The sequence below is a fragment of the Salvelinus alpinus genome, chromosome 17, assembly GCF_045679555.1.
Source record: "Salvelinus alpinus chromosome 17, SLU_Salpinus.1, whole genome shotgun sequence".
Classification (NCBI taxonomy): domain Eukaryota; kingdom Metazoa; phylum Chordata; class Actinopteri; order Salmoniformes; family Salmonidae; genus Salvelinus; species Salvelinus alpinus.
The window spans coordinates 1,329,533-1,346,716 of NC_092102.1; the positions used below are offsets into that span (position 1 = coordinate 1,329,533).

Genomic DNA, 17,184 nt, shown 5'->3' on the forward strand with positions numbered 1-17,184 from the left:
CACAAGAGCATTAGTGACGACGAGCACTGATGTTGGGCGATGTTTGATGGGGTTGTGGTCAGGGCTCTCCGCAGGCCAGTCAAGTTCTTCCACACCAATTTCGACAAACATTTCTGTATGGACCTCGCTTTGTGCACGGAGGCATTGTCATGTTGAAACAGGAAAGGGCCTTCCCAAACTGTTGCCACAAAGTTGGAAGCACATAATCATCCAGAATATTATTGTATGCTGTAGCATTAAGATTTCCCTTCAATGGAATTAAGGGGCCTAGCCCGCAGGTAGCGTTCTCCTGGCATTCGCTAAACCCAGATTCATTGGCTCCAGAGTCTAAAGGCAGCGAGCTTTACACCACTCCAGCCGACCCTTGGCATTGCGCATGGTAATCTTACGCTTGTGTGCAACTGCCCGGCCTTGGTAACCCATTTCAAGAAGCTCCCGATGAACAGTTATTGTGCTGAAGTTGCTTCTAAAGGCAGTTTGGAACTCGGTAGTGTGTTGCAACCGAGGACATGCGATTTTTATGCGCTACAGGACTCGGCGCTCCCGTTCTGTGAGCTTGTGTGGCCTACCACTTCGCAGCTGAGCTGTTGTTGCTCCTAGACGTTTCCACTTCAGAATAACAGCACTTACAGTTGACCGGGGCAGCTCAAACAGGGTAGAAATTTGACTAATTTACTTGTTGGAAAGGTGGCATTCTATGACGGTGCCACGTTGAAAGTCACTGAGCTCTTCAGTAAGGCCATTCTACAGCCAATGTTTGTCTATGGAGATTGCATGGCTGTGTGCTCGATTTTACACACCGGTCAATAACAGGTGTGGTGAAATAGCCTAATGCACTAATTTGGAAAAGTGTCCACATACTTTTGTATATACAGTGCAATCGGGAAGTATTCAGATTCCTTGACTTTTTTCACTTTGTTAAGTTACAGCCTTATTCTAAAAGGGATTAAATAAATACAAATCCTTAGCAATCTACACACAACACTCCATAAGGATAAAGCTACAAACAGAAATACCTTATTTACATAAGTATTCAAACCCTTTGCTATGAGACTGGAAATTGAGCTCAGGTGCATCCTGTTTCCATTGATCATCTTTGAGATGTTTCTACAACTTGGAGTCCACCTGTGGTAAAGTCAATGTATTGGACATGATATGGAAAGGCACACACACGTCTATATAAATGGTCCCACAGTTGACAGTGCATGTCAGTGAAAAAAAACGAAGCCACAAGGTCGAAGGAATTGTGCGTAGAGTTCCGAGACAGGATTGTGTCGAGGCACAGATCTGGGGAAGGGTACCAAAACAGCATTGAAGTTCCCCAAGAACACAGTGGCCTCCATAATTCTTAAATGGAAGAAGTTTGGATCCACCAAGACTCTTCCTTGAGCTGGCCGCCCGAGCCAAACTGAGCAATCGGATGGTCACTGACAGTGTGCCAGAGTTCCTCTGTAAAGATGGGAGAACCTTCCAGAAGGACAACAATCTCTGCAGCACTCCACCAATCAGGCTTTTATGGTAGTGGCCAGACGGAAGCCACTCCTCAGTAAAAGGCACGACAGCCCGCTTGGAGTTTGCCAAAAGGCACCTAAAGACTGACCTTGAGAAACAAGATTCTCTGGTCTGATGAAATCCAAGATCCCTACGGTGATGGTGGTGGCAGCATCATCATCATGCTGTGGGGATGTTTTTCAGCGGCAGGGACTGGGAGACTAGTCTGGATCGAGTAGACAGATCCTTGATGAAAACCTGCTCCAGACCAGACTGGGATGAAGTTTCACCTTCCAACAGGACAAACGACCCTAAGCACCAAACAAAGACAACGCAGGAGTGGCTTCGGGACAAGTCTCTGAATGTCCTTGAGTGGCCCAGCCAGAGCCCGGACTTGAACCCAATTGAACATCTCTGGAGAACTGAAAATAGCTGTGCAGCTACACTCCCCATCCAACCTGACAGAGCTTGAGAGGATCTGCAGAGAAGAATGCAACAAACTCCTCAAATACAGGTGTGCCAAGCTTGTAGCGTCATACCCAAGGTTGTAGTCGCTGCCAAATGTGCGTCAAAGTACGGAGTAAAGGGTCTGAATACTTATGTAAATGTGATGTTTATTTTTTGTAAATATGCACACAAAGATATCTATAAAGGCAATAACGTAACAAAACGTGGAAAAAGTCAAGGGGTCTAAATACTTTCCGAATGCACTGTATAGTGTATATTAAATATAGGATAAGGCATAAAGAATGCCAAGAAAAACACATTTCATAATGTACTGGGCCCACACCCTCAAACAAGGTTTTAAACCTAAAGGATCTACGCTTGCTAATTGTGTTTTACAAAAAAAAGTGCCATTAGTGGGACTGAAAAGATGCACTATTTTGTACATGATAAGCACCTCATTTTATTTTACACCTTTTCTGGTAAGCATTGCAAACCAAAGAAATACTAGATTTAACTTAATTGCACATTTATGTAAAGGTTATATGACCACAAATTGCTTTTTCCAAAGCACCCCAAAGCATTTCTCAAATAGTGGTGATGGACATCTGCTTCTGGATACACACTGCTGTCAACATGGTTGAAGCAACCAACTGGATGTGGACAAGTTTGAACACTGAAGCTTGTGTCCATGAAACATTAACAGAAATACAATAACCATTCAAATAAAGACAGAAATAAATACTTTGTATTATAAATATAAGTAGGCTAACTGATCAGAGAGAGTAGGCTTTCACAACACGATAATTCTACACTTTTGACTTACATGTTACGGACTGACACGCAAACAAACTCAGCAAAAAAAATAAAGAAACGTCCCCTTTTCAGGACCCTGTCTTTCAAAGATAATTCGTAAAAATCCCAATAACTTCACAGATCTTCATTGTAAAGGGTTTAACCATAAACAATTAATGAACATGCACCTGTGGAACGGTCGTTAAGACACTAACAGCTAACAGACGGTAGGCAATTAAGGTCACAGTTAAGAAAACATAGGACACCAGAGGCCTTTCTACTGACTCTGAAAAACACCAAAAGAAAGATGCCCAGGGTCCCTGCTCATCTGTGTGAATATGCCTTAGGCATGCTGCAAATAGGCATGAGGACTGCAGATGTGGCCAGGGCAATAAACTGCAATGTCCATACTGTGAGACGCCTAAGACAGCGCTACATGGAGACAGGATTGACAGCTGATCGACCTCGCAGTGGTCGACTGCCCAAGTTACACCAGGAACGCACAATCCCTCCATCCGTGCTCAGACTGTACGCAATAGGCTGAGAGAGGCTGGACTGAGAGCTTGTAAGCCTGTTGTAAGGCAGGTCCTCACCAGACATCACCGGCAACAACGTTGCCCATGGGCATAAACCCACCGTCACTGGACTAGACAGGACTGGCAAAAAGTGCTCTTCACTTACAAGTCACGGTTTTGTCTCACCAGGGGTGATGGTCGGATTCGCGTTTATCGTCGAAGGAATGAGCGTTACACCGAGGCCTGCACTCTGGAGCGGGATCGATTTGGAGATGGAAGGTCTGTCATGGTCTGGGGCGGTGTGTCACAGCATTATCGGACTGAGCTTGTCATTGCAATCTCAACGCTGTGCGTTACAGGGAAGACATCCTCCTCCCTCATGTGGTACACTTCCTGCGGGCTCATCCTGACATGACCCTCCAGTATGACAATGCCACCAGCCATACTGCTCGTTCTGTGCGCGATCTCCTGAAAGACAGGAATGTCAGTGTTCTGCCATGGCCAGCGAAGAGCCCAGATCTCAATCCCATTGAGCACGTTTGGGACCTGTTGAATCGGAGGGTGAGGGCTAGGGCCATTCCCCCCAGAAATGTCTGGAAACTTGCAGGTGCCTTGGTGGAAAAGCGGGGAAACATCTCACAGCAAGAACTGCAAATCTGGTGCAGTCCATGAGGAGATGCACTGCAGTACTTGATGCAGCTGGTGGCCACAGCAGATACTGACTGTTACTTTTGACCCCCCATTTGTTCAGGGACACATTATTCCATTTCTGTTAGTCACATGTCTGTGGAACTTGTTCGGTTTATGTCTCAGTTGTTGACTCTTATGTTCATACAAATATTTACACGTTAAGTTTGCTGAAAATAACCGCAGTTGACAGTGAGAGGACGTTTCATTTTTTGCTGAGTTTACCTTTGAAAGTTTGAGAAGTCAAAAGCATGTGTTTCGTATTGTAAAGGTTTGCAAAATTTCTGAAAATTGTCATGGGTGATTATGGACAAGAACAGCTACAATTCTTATTTGAACAAGACATGGGTGAGAAATGGCACCTGTAAAAATAAAGTAATGCCCAATTCAGACATGAATAATTATCTACAATGCTTTGCACATCAGACATTTTAATGTGGCAAAACCACAGTGCTGGCAAGACCACTGTCCTTGGCTAATGCATTCCTACCTGTGTTGGAGTCGCACCAATTGAGAATGGAATTACAGATTGAGGAATTTCCTTAAATGCTACATAGGATATTTCTTAAGAGAGTCAAGGTAACAGTCATAGAAACTGTGATATATCAAAGTACACACAGAAAAATAGAAAATAAGTTTAAAAAAAGAACAGGAATAAATAATTAAATATGTCCATTTAGCATACAAATGTCACTCAAAGGTGTACCCAAATATCACCATCACTAAAACCATTTGATTACCACCAACTTGATTACATGATTTCAGTAAATACCTTTGATATCATCCTCTGGGTAAGACTAGGAGGTCATCCTTATTGAAGCCACATCAGAAAAGGTCAAATTGATCACTTTTCTCTAACCTATGGCAAAATATTGAGAACAGCCCGCACTTTTGATAAGCTGGGCAGAGAATTGAACCGACGGAGGCACTGAACACAGTAATAGATAGCGAGAGGAAATTACCATTTCAGAACAGCACTTTCCTCATAAAAATATGAGTCATTAATGTGTAAATCAAGCTCACATGCAGGAACTGGGCTGAAGCTGTTCTGTTACGTCAGTCAATTTCCCAACCAAAGTGAACTGTCTACCTTGTGAGGACATTGATACAGTCAGTATGAAAGGAGGTCCAATAGTTCTCACTCCTATAGCGGTAAACGATTCAATGACAATGTGCACTCCGTGCGAAAAAACAATCTGATAAAGATTTGACGAGACACCGGAATTTTAACAGTGCCACAATCCCTGCTAGAGGTAAGATCGGAAATCCTTCTACCACTCCAAAAGTGTATGACCAAAGCAGAATCAGAAAAATGAAATGTTTGTGAGGCAGCTTTGAAGAGTTCAACATCAAGGGTAAACGCCGTCTCCACTGGGGCTCTGTGGAACGCGCCACTTTACAATTACTGATAGGGGTCCAGTGAATGGGGAGAATAATATAATAAGTATTTGACACGGAGTCCTGACTCAGAGAAAAGAGCCCATGTCCAAGTCCATAAAACTGTTCGTATCCATGCCGAAGGAGGACTCGTAGTCCTGGCCACCACTCTGGTGAATCTTCTGGTGGTGGCGCAGGTTTGACTTGCTGGAGAAGCGCTTGTCGCACAGCAGGCAGGAGAAGGGCTTCTCTTTGGTGTGGATCCTCCGGTGGCAGATGAGCTGGGTGGACACGCGGAAGGCCTTGCCGCACTCCAGGCACTGGTAGCGCTTGGGCTCCGTGTGGATGCGCCGGTGGTTCTTCAGCGCCATCAGGTTGGTGAACTCCTTCTGGCACACGGAGCAGAAGAAGGAGCCGGTCTTGTGACTGTTCTTGTGGTTGAGGAGGGAACCCGCATGGCGGTAGGTGCGGCCGCAGTGCTCACACACGTGGCTCTTCTCCCCTATACAGCGCGCCTCGTTGCTCTCCTGCTGGTCGGGCATGCCACCGTGCATGTGGGCAAACGCCGGTACCAGCTTGGGGATGCCTTGGAGCTCCATGGTTTGGTCTAGTCCCGATTCCCAGCCTAGGTCATCCTCCATTTGCATGTTGTGTTGTTGATAATGCCCTTGGGCCCGGTGGTGCAGTTCCTGGTGTTGTTGGTACATGGCTGGGTCGGGGAAGCTCTGATGGCAGGGGCTGCAGACCAGGGTGCGGTCCTTGGAGTGCATCTCCATGTGGTTCTGCAGGTGCGAGATGAGACAGAAGGTCTTGCCACAGTCTGGACAGCAGTGGCGCTTCATCTGGGAGTGGACCTGGAGGGCGAGGGTGTCGGGGAAAGTCTGGAGGCACAAGGTACAGTGGTGGAGGTTTTCGGAGTGCGTCTTTTTATGGTTGAGCAGGGAGCCAGCATGGTGGTACGAGCGTCCACAGAGGTCACACCTGCAGCAGAGAGAATTATTAAAATCCCTGTTTATGAAAGTTATTTAAATTGGACATAAAGTGGCTTTTTCTTACTGTACCAAAGGCCCACCTTCTAACAAGAAGATCATCTCAGGCGTATCTTTACTAATAGAATTTAACTATGAGGAAATAATTACACACAGATTTACCCTAACACTAAACATAGCCATTAACACAAGAACTGCTAAAGTAGTCATTTGGACTGCTCACGAATAAATAAATAAAAGTCTTACTTTGCCATTTTTTTAAGTCACCCCTCCCTTAAAGTCCATATAAATACACTGTCGTTGTTACAATCAATAGCACAAACAGAACTGGACTTATAACCAGTTTTAAGAGGGCATGTTTCTTTTTTATTTTATCGTTTTGCCCCCGTTACCCCCCCTCCTCCCGACAGTAGGGCCTGTTCCCCTCCTCCTGACAATTAAAGGTGCCCTGCCCAGTTGATAATCACCCTGATAATTGCCTCAAAACTGAACCTAATCAAATCAAAATCCAATTTTAATTGGTCACATACACATGGTTAGCAGATGTTATTGCGAGTGTAGCTAAATGCTTATGCTTCTAGATCCGACAGTGCAGCAGTATCTAACAGGTAATATCTAACAATTCCAGAAACAAAACCTAATACACACAATCTAGTAAAGGAATGGGATAAGAATATATAAGTATAAAATATATGGATGAGCAGTGACAGAGCAGCATAGGCAAGATGCAATAGATTATATAAAATATAGTATATACATATGAGATGAGTAATGCGAGATATGTAAACATTCTTAAAGTGGCATTAAAAAGTGACTAGTGTTCCATTTATTAAAATGGCCAATGATATCAAGTCTGTAGGTAGGCAGCTGCCTCTCTGTGCTAGTGGTGGCTGTTTAACAATCTGATGGCCTTGAGATAGAAACTGTTTTTCAATCTCTGTCCCAGCTTTGATGCACCTGTACTCGCCTTCAGGGTGGAAGCAGGGTGAACAGGTAGTGGCTCGGTGGTTATTGTCCTTGATCTGTTTTGCCTTTCACACATATACAGTGCCTTCAGAAAGTATTCACCCCTTGACTTATTCCACATTGTTGCATTACAGCCTGAATTCAAAAACATATTAAATCGACCCCCCGCCCCCCCCCCTCACCCATCTACAAACAACACCCCCATAATGACAAAGCGGAAAAATATATTTTTTTGTTTGCAAATTTATAGAAAATAAAATATGGCATCCCGAGTGGCGCAGTGCCACTAGAGATTCTGGGTTCGAGTCCAGGCCCTGTCCCAGCCGATCGCAACCGGGAAACCCATGGGGCAGCTCACAATTGGCCCAGCGTCTTCCGGGTTGGGGAAGGGTTTTGCCGGCAGGGATGTCCTTGTCCCATCGCGCACTAGCGACTCCTGTGGTGGGCCAGGCACAGTGCATGCTGACACAGTCACCGGGCGTACCGTGTTTCCTCCGACACATTGGTGCGGCTGGCTTCCGGGTTAAGTGGGCATTCTGTCAAGAAGCAGTGCGGCTGGGTTGGGTTTTGGAGGACGCACGGCTCTCGACCTTCTCCTCTCCTGAGTCCGTACGGGAGTTGCAGCAATGAGACAAGACTAACTACCAATTGGATACCATGAAATTGGGGAGAAAAAGGGGTAAAAAATATATACTTTTTTAAAATTTGAAATAAGAAAATAAATATATTTACACATGTATTCACACTTATTTGGAGTTCACGTGTAGCCAATTCAATTGTTTAAACAGGATTTTTTTTTTAAAGAAACACACCTCTCTATATAAGGTCCCACAGTTGACAATGCACGTCAGAGCAGAAAGTCCAAGGAACTGGCTGTAGATCTGAGATAGAATTGTGATGAGGCACACTATATCTGGAGAAGGATATAAAACCATTTCTAGAATGTTGAAAGTTTCCAAGAGCACAGTGGTCTCCATCATTGGTAAACTGAAAAAAATATGGAACCGTCCAGACTCTGCCTAGAGCTGACCGTCCGACCAAACTGTGCAAGAAGGTCATTGGTCAGGGAGGTGACCAAGAACCCAATGACCACTGACAGACCTACAGAGTTCCTTGGCTGAGATGGGAGAACCTGCTTGACAATAGTCTCTACAGCACTTCACCAATCTGGGCTTTATGGGAGAGTGGCCAGACAGAAGCCACTCCTGAGAAAAAGGCACATGACAGCACGCCTGGAGTTTGTAAAAAGGCATGTGAAAGACTAAGGCAAAAGATTCTGTGGTCTGATGAGACTAAAATGGTGGAGGCAGCAGCATCATGCTATGGGGATGCTTTTCAGCAGCAGTGGCTGGGAGACTGGTCAAGATACAGGGAACAATGAATGAAGCCAAAATACAGGCAAATCCTTAATGAGAACCTGCTTCAGAGTGTAAATGACCTTAGACTGCGGTGAATATTTACATTCCAAAAGGATAATGACCCCAAGCACACAGCCAAAGTAATGCTGGAATGGCTTCAGAACAATAATGTGAAAGTCCTTGAGCGGCACAGCCAAAGCCCAGACTTGAATTGCATTGAAAATCTGTGGAAAGACTTGAAGATTGCTGGTCACCACCGCTCCGCATCCAACTTAACAGAGCTTGATAAAATCTGCAAGGAAGAACGGGATAAAATCGCCAAATCTAGATGGGTACGTCTATCAGCTTTGCACAAGTTGCCTCAAAGGTGCTTCTACAAAGTACTGACTCAGGGGTGTGAATACTTATGCAAATTAGATATTTCTGTATATTTTTCAATAAATTAGAAAATATTAAAAATAAGTTAACTTTGTCATTATGGGGTATTGTGTGTAAATGGGTGAGAGAAAAAATATATTTAATCAATTTTGAATATAGGCTGTAACAACAAATGTGGAATAAGGGGTATGAATATTTTATGAAGGCACTGTAACAGATGAAATATATGAAGTATGTTAGGGAGAATGGGTGAGTTGAGCGAGGGGAAGTGAACGATACATAATTATGTAATCAATTGTTATTGAAGAACAGGGCGGGCCATTCTATTGTATTGATCTATTCTAATCTCAAATTGACATCTCTGATGATTATTCTGATTCTGAGCAACAGCCTGAACCTACACACCGGAGGCCTAAGCGCCAGAGCGGTGCCCGCCCTACCACCAAACAGTGAGACGGGAAGGGATGGCTCCGCTTGGATTTAATAACAAGCCGGTGACAATGCTGCGGGCAGATTATCAGCACAAAATGTCACTGAGAAAGCAGGCCCTACATATCAAGCAAAAAAACAACAGCAACGCACTCACTAGCTTTAGTTGTTTACGTGACATGGACATGCTCCAACTGATACAACTGCGTGAAGATGCACGCCGTGTAAGCGGCTAGCGGACAATTTACTATTTGTTACTGCTGTCATAGACACATTCATTATAAATGCCACTATTTATTTTGTGTTGATTTTCACTATTTATGAAGCACACTTGGGGGCTTATGATGTTCAGACTTCTGATGTTTTCATCATTTGACCGTGCGTCTTGGTGACCGTGAGTCTTGGTGGTTGGGGTATTTATTGATTTTGTTGTTATGAAAATAAGCCGTTACCGCATTCCAACACATCTGCTTTCTGTTTCATAGTTGTAACAAAAGGGCACTCCACAGATAAAATTCATTGAACAATTGAATTTGTGTTTTTACATATAGCCTACAGTAACAAACGAATGAAAATGCTATTCTGTTATTTAAAATATCTAATGTTACCTAAGTCCTTCATAAACACAACCAAATTATTATTTTTGCAATAGTACGACATTTATTAATACCATTGCAATCTGAATGACTGCTCATTATCCCGAAGGGGGTCCCCTTAAGGCCCAGAGGTTCTAGTGTTAAAGCCATTTTTTAGAAGACAAAAAAAAAAAAGTGATTGTTAATAAGATAATCATTAATAATCGTTAATAAGATCCATGGAAAAATAATCATACTTTACACAATGAGCTGATTATGAAACAAGTAACTCACGTGAAGCACTTGTCTCCACACTCTCTGAGATCGCCGTCACAAGCTCTAGCCGAGTCATCCTGACCCCCCCGGCAGCGGTGCCTCTTCAGCCCAGACTTGCCCTGGAAGCTCTTGCCACATTCTGGGCAGCTGAAGTGGTTGGCCACCCTGGTGTGGACCTTCTGGTGGTTATGGAGGATACTGGCCAACCGAAACGCCTTCCCACAGGTCAGGCAGACATGCTTCTTCTTCTGTGTGTGGATTCGTGTGTGGTTGCGTAACGCCATGGGGTTAGAGAAGGGCTTGGAGCAGAACGTGCAGCTGAAGTCTCCGGACTTATGAGTGTTTTTATGATTCAGGAGACTGCCCGCGTGGCGGTAGCTGCGACTGCAGATGATGCAGGTGAATGGTCGCTCCTCCCTTTTCAAGGACATACTCGTTTGTCCATCGCTGCCCTCTGATGAGTTTGCCAGTGACCCACAGGTATGGGCTGTCAGTTGGTTAGCGGATATAAACGTCTGTCTGCACTGCTTACATTTAACGTTTCTTGCTCGTCTGCGACCTCTTCCCCTGACCCCTCCTGGCATATCCTTTCTGAGGTGTGCGCAAATATGGCTAGATAACTGCTTCTTTCCCCTAAAGGCCTTACCACAGTCTTGACAACTGTGCTTTTTAACTGAGAAGTGGATGCGCAGGTGGTTCTTCATAGCCAGCTGGTTGGAGTAGGTGTTGTTACAAACAGAGCAGTAGTATTCACCTGTCTTGTGGGAGTTCTTGTGATTGACCAGACTTCCTGCGTGTCGATACGTTCGCCCACATTGGTCACAGGAGTAGGGGCGAGGGTCGCCTGCATCCACTGATTTGACTCCAGTCTGAGCCCCCTCCTCCACACTGGGTTTCTTTCTGTTGAGGGTTGGCCTACGCTTTTTGTGGGTGGCGGTGGCTTGATTGGCAGGTGCATTAAGCAAGCGCATTCCTCCCTCTGACCTCGTGCCATTCGTCTGCATGACGGCCTGAATCTGGTTGTTGAGCTCCTGTATTTTGGCATGGTTCTCCTTGTGAATTCTTAGGTGGTTCAATAGTTGCTTCTCTATCTTGAATGCCTTCCCGCATTCATTGCACGCATGTCTAAAAGATGGGACAAAGAGAGAGGTTAATCCTATGTTTACAAAGCACAGAACAGTCGAGCATGAATGAAGAAGTAAAGACAAAACACAAAATACATTACTGCAAATGGAGACAGGTCTCTAAAGTGCACCTAGATATTTTGCTTTGGGACCTGGGAGCACCTGTGCGACCCAGATAATAATTGTTGTAATGATAAGCTTCACTGTGCAGTTGTATCCGAGTGCCCTAGAGAGAAAAAAAACGAGCGCAGATTTGTTCAGTCCAACGTCTACATATAATGAATATTAAAGAATGCATCAGTGATTTGTATTTCTTGCAACCTTGTGAAGATGCATCATAGGAATGCCTGGGACTACCACTTTGTGTAGCCAGTTAGCAATGCCGAGGCTTTCCCCATTAAACCTTCCAAATTAAATGTTACCTGCAAAGTAGGCTTACCTGCAGAATATGATATCATGATGATTTGTATCAAATCGGGTGGTGTCTTGTTTTGCAAACTCTGCTATTAAGGCCCTGTCATTGTAAATAAGAATTTGTTCTTAACTGACTTGCCTAGTTAAACAAAAATAAATATTGCACAATGCAGTACAACCACCACCAGCCAAACACCGGTCACTTAAGGTGAGAAATTAAAATGAAACAAAAGTAGTCTCCTGGTGTGGTTTAAGCATTGTTATGGACTAAGAAAATCCAACTGTTGTTTTTCTATTCATTTTTTTAAAATTAAAGTGTGATTGAGTGAAAACCTGAAGGGAAAAAAACTGAAAAAACAAACCCGAGAAAACTTTGTGTGTGGCTTTCAGTGTTATGGCGATAAACACTATTGGCTGGTAAAGATTTTTTTCCATCTACCTGCCAAAGTGGCTGGTGGACCAAAGATATTATTTTTAGGCCCTGTTCATAAACCATTTTGCAGGTCGTTCCAAAACCACTCACAGGCATTTGTTTACACCAACAACCTGGTCACTTTACCAGCATATCTAAACATTTGGGGGCACAGAAAGAAAGGAAAAGGGATAGCTTCTTTAGAAGATCAATGATCATAGCAATGAATGAATGCGTGATCTATTGCATGTCGTTGCTTGACGCTCATAAAAAGAGACAATGTACAAATTTCAATGCAATGCATCTCAACAGGTAGTGCTTAAACACAATGAAGAAACCTAATATTCCACAAATGACTGCAATTTCAATGACATGTTTTGTATCAACGTCTTAGCTTTTTATAATAAACATCTTCAAAAGTAGCTAGAATTCATATGCTATATCTCAATCAATTAAAAAAAAGATGCATCTTCTGGTGCCCCTAGATTGTATGTTGAGCTCCGAACTACCAATGAACATTTTCAATTTAGAGCATTGAATGTGGACAAAACCAATTGTACATGCAGTATATCCTTAGATCAGTGTGCAAGCACTGGGTAACTCTTCATTGAAAATGTTAGCTGTTAGGGCACGGTAACAGTGCAATAGCTTAAACCTTGAAATGTAATATTACAATTAATTGCATCTCCTAGGTTCTCTGTTTATTTACTTGATTTGTCAAATAACATGGATACTTATCAGTAGAATAAAATATTTCTCTGTGTTATCAATCAGGTTTAGAAATTACCTCTTAACATCAAAGTGGGTCCTCTGATGGTTCTTAAGGGCCAGTAGATTGTAGAAGCGCTTCTGGCAAACCATGCAGCGGAACACTCCAGTTTTGTGGGACTTTTTATGGTTAAGAAGGGAGCCAGCATGTCTGTATGCTCTTCCACACTGATCACACTTGTACTGGCGATCCCCATTGTTTAAATTCTCTTTCGTGTGTCCTAATTCTTTACCGTTGACAGAGCCACCCATTTCATTTTTTTCAACACCGTTTGCAGATTCACTTTTCCCATTTGTTGTACATTGATGGGTCTCAAGATGATGGTAACTGATGCAAAATATACCACAATTTCCACAGATGCTGCTGTCCACCTCCTCTTTGTGCCTAGTTCCATTACTATTGTCCATATGTATGTGTTTAGCATCATCTGCCTGTGCTTTATTGTGTATGAGCTGATGGGCAAGCATGTCCTGCTTCTTGGCAAAACTCTCTCCGCAAGTACTGCAGATCATCAGACCCCCATCCATCTGATGTCTCTTTCCAGGGTCCTCTTCATTTTCAGCCTCTAGGGAGGACATGGAGGAGGGGCCGGAGCTTGTAGGAGTACCATGGGATTGAGTGTGGCCACGAAGATGGCTCCTCAGAGCCCTCATGCTTGTGTAGCGGTTCCCACACGCTGAGCACTGATAGAGCTCTCCGTCATCATCCTCTTCATCCTCTTCTTTGCCATCACCATTTAACTGCTCCCCATTCTGGCCTTCATGGAAGTCATGTTTACCACAGTACCTTTGTCTAAGGCTGCCATTCAGTCCCTGGAACTCTACATGATCTCCTGGATTTCCCATGGTGCATCGTCCATTAGTGTCCAAGAAGGTTAAGTTACTGTCATAGTCATTTGTCATGGCCTCTTGCTGCGGTTGTAGCAGGGGGCATATGTGCAATTTGATTCCTGCGATGTCTGCAAATGTTTCGCCACAGTCTGCACACATGTGACTCTCCATCAGGCGTTCGTTGTGAGGTAGGTGCACAGTTCTGTCCTGGGGAAAGGCGGAGTCAAACTGCACATGGCATGATCCTCCAATGCCGTGTTCACTCGTGTTCTCCTGAGCGAGAGTCATCATATTGCTAGCATCTCCCTCCTGAGAGGAAAAGCAGGCCTGCTGGTTCTCCAGCGTTAGGGGCTCAGAAGAGAGCCAGTCTCCTTCAGAGTTGAGGTTAAAGGAGGACGGATGGGCCCTGTGGATGCGGACATGGCTGCGGAGGGCAGCCATGTGTGGGTAAGTCTTGCGGCAGATGGAACACTGGTAAATGCCTGTCTGATGAGAACGCTTGTGGTTGATGAGACTCCCGGCATGCCGGTAGCTTTTGCCACAGACCTGGCACTTGTAGCGGCGCTCACCGTTTTCTGTAACTGAGGACTTTTCTGCCTTACTTAGATCGTCAACAGGAATCTCTGATTCCAAGATTAAGGGCTCTCCCGGGGTATTCAAGGTGGATTTGTTACTGGAGTGGTCAGAGTATATTTGAATATCATTGATCTGCTCCCCTTGATGATCAAACAATGGAGTACTGTTTAGAGGTGGTGAATAAAAGTTTGAATCAGGAGAAGGAGTGACACTAAGGTCATAAGAATCATGATGATCCTCAGATAAATCTTGATCGTGCCCAAAGGACATAGAGGAAGAATTATGCTTTTGGATGTGTTCCTGGAACTCATCATCATTAGGAAACATCACTTGACACAGGTGACAGAAATGCACTGGAACATCCCTGTTCAGGGGTGAAAACTGCTCTGGTGCTCTGCCTGCGTAAGTGACTTCCAAGGAATGGGTGTCTGGCCCACTTTTGGACTTGTTGTGGGTTCTCTGGTGACTATGGAGGGCAGCAAGATTATTGAACTGCTTGAAACAGATAGGGCACTCAAACATCCCTACCTGGTGATACTTCTTATGATTGATCAGGCTTCCATGGTGTCTATATGACTTTTCACACTGATCACATTTGAAAGGTCGATCCCCTGCTTCGAAGCCTAGATTTTCACTATAATTTGCTGAGTTGGGGATAACCTCTGCCTCCTCTTGGCTAAGGTTATTATCAGACACAATATCCATCCCCGTGTCTTGCTGGTCAGCCACCAAGTACGACGGCTTTTCAAAGTCATCATGATCTTCAATTTCATCTCTATTCTCAATTGGAGAATATTCTGCAGTGGCCCTCCAACCGGCTCTCCTCGTTGATTGCCCAGAGAGATGGACCTTTTGATGGGTGGCCAGCTGAGTAGCTAGCCTAAAGGCCTTCCCACAGTCCATGCAGGAGTACTTCTTCTGTGATGTGTGGATGCGCAGATGGCTCTTCAGGGCCAGAGGGTTTGAGAGCTTCCTAGCACATATTGGACATTGAAAAGAACCCAACGTGTGTGTTTTCTTGTGGTTAGCCAAGCTACCTGCATGCCTGTAGCATCGGCCACATTCATCGCATTTGAACTTGCGATCTTCTTCTAGCTGGAAGTGACTATCCATGTGTTCCAGAAGGCTTGGCATGTTGGAGCACACTGTGCCACAGTGTTTGCAAGAGAAGCCTTTAGTCCTGCCAGGCTCTTGCATAGCCATTACAGGATAGTACTGCAAATATTTGAGCTAGATAATTGTGGGGGAAATACATCAGATTCCCAGCTCCTCCATATCACAAGAGCTTACATTCATTGTACGGTCCAAATAGGAAGGCTGCACAAGAATGGGATCAATTTAGTACCACTCCATTGAATATTAATTTACTTTCTGCGGTAGAATGGATGCAGGTACAACATGAGTGCTGTGGAAAAAAATAGAGAACCGATTTGGTTAGTCGTAATCACTTGCAGTCAATGTATTATTTATTTATGGGATAATCGTGGACCATATGCCTACTAACACAATGGGTACAAACATTTATAATACATCCGAATTTAGTTCGTTACTAGCCAAGATATATTTTGCCCGATTCAAACTGAAGGTGGCTAACTAACGCTATATTGTGTCACAATACCCTAGCGCGACTGCTAGCCGCCTAACTATGTCAATAATGTGGGGAAACAACACCTCGGCCAAAACGTAAACATTTTTCTTGTTGAATTCCATTAGCTACATTTCACATGTAACTTAAAAACACGCGCCATTACGGAAAAGTTATCCGTTGGTTTGCGAACAAGCCAATGCTAGATACAATAGCCGCTAGCTAACAAGTAACGGTTAGCATCATCATGCTTAACAAGCTAACGCTAGCTAAACAAACATTGCATCAAAAAAATAGAACGTTACCCTGTCTTACCATCTATTTGATTATTGCGTCCAGCCAAATATATTCTGGAATTTCTAATGTATGGTATTTAAATCTAGCACTATGGTTTTACTCACCACAAAGTTATTTATATTCCTAAAAGACCAGTCTTGTTTGATTGTCTTTTTTCTTCCATCCCATTACACATACTTCCTGTTCGTTGCTAGGAAACAGGAAATGTGTACCACAAAATAAGTCCCTCTTCGTGGTTCTGTCATGCGCACATAACTGTGCGTTATCTATAAAACTATTTTCTATTTTCGTGGATTTGCTATGTAAAATTACAAGATGGCCTGCTACGTAAAATGCATTTGAAAACACATATACAAGTACTAAAATGTTATCCATCCCCGTTACAGGTTTACCTCATTCCAAATTAACAATAATCCACGTGACGTGAAAATGCAAATGATTGAAACGTTCCAGCAAAACAGGAGCGTGCTATTTCATTCATTCCTCTGTCTATAGTTCTTTCTAGTAAATCCATTCATGCGGTTCTCCGACGACTTCTCACTAACTGTAAAGCGCACTACAGTCGGAAAAATATGAGCAAATCCATCAAACGCTATTTTATGTTTGTTACCGCCACGCAAGTTCTGCACTGTTGCACGTTCGAGAATAGCCAAGGCTACTGCATGGAAATTAGAAGAAATTGAAGAGAGTCCCAATTTATTTGTCTTATTTAACCAAGGAAGTCACACTGTTGATCTTGCAGGAGTCATTTTGTTTTATGCTCTCATGATTGTGACTGTCAAGACTTGTGTGCCGTAGTTACTTGTTTTCATTGGAACATTGAGGTGTTAGGTGTTTGATTTGATTGCATGTTAATTCAATCTAGCATGGAGTAGTCCTGGGATTACATTGAAGATA

At 43.8% G+C, this 17,184-nt stretch overlaps 1 protein-coding gene across 2 annotated transcripts; it reads right to left on the reverse strand.

The window, feature by feature from the left end:
• Nucleotides 1-2,088: 2,088 nt before the first annotated feature.
• Nucleotides 2,089-16,588, reverse strand: LOC139541934 (zinc finger protein 646-like). Of its 2 annotated transcripts, none has more exons than XM_071346849.1 (4): nucleotides 16,392-16,588; nucleotides 13,018-15,810; nucleotides 10,299-11,405; nucleotides 2,089-6,290 (listed from the first exon to the last, which is right to left on the reverse strand). In XM_071346849.1, exons 2-4 carry the CDS (start codon nucleotides 15,606-15,608, stop codon nucleotides 5,399-5,401), a joined length of 4,590 nt encoding a protein of 1,529 aa, XP_071202950.1. In that variant the 5' UTR covers nucleotides 15,609-15,810; nucleotides 16,392-16,588; the 3' UTR covers nucleotides 2,089-5,398. The 2 variants fall into 2 exon arrangements, with proteins under 2 accessions (XP_071202950.1, XP_071202951.1); XM_071346850.1 differs by having other exon boundaries at nucleotides 16,306-16,588.
• Nucleotides 16,589-17,184: the final 596 nt, after the last annotated feature.

Excerpts from the sequence above, each read along its gene's own strand:
- LOC139541934 (XM_071346849.1), bottom strand. The coding sequence starts at position 15,608 with ATGGCTATGCAAGAGCCTGGCAGGACTAAAGGCTTCTCTTGCAAACAC. Across the intron at positions 11,406-13,017 it reads ACCCACTTTGATGTTAAGAG|ACATGCGTGCAATGAATGCG; the intron begins GTAATTTCTAAA and ends CCCATCTTTTAG. Across the intron at positions 6,291-10,298 it reads TGTGGAGACAAGTGCTTCAC|GTGTGACCTCTGTGGACGCT; the intron begins GTGAGTTACTTG and ends TCTCTGCTGCAG.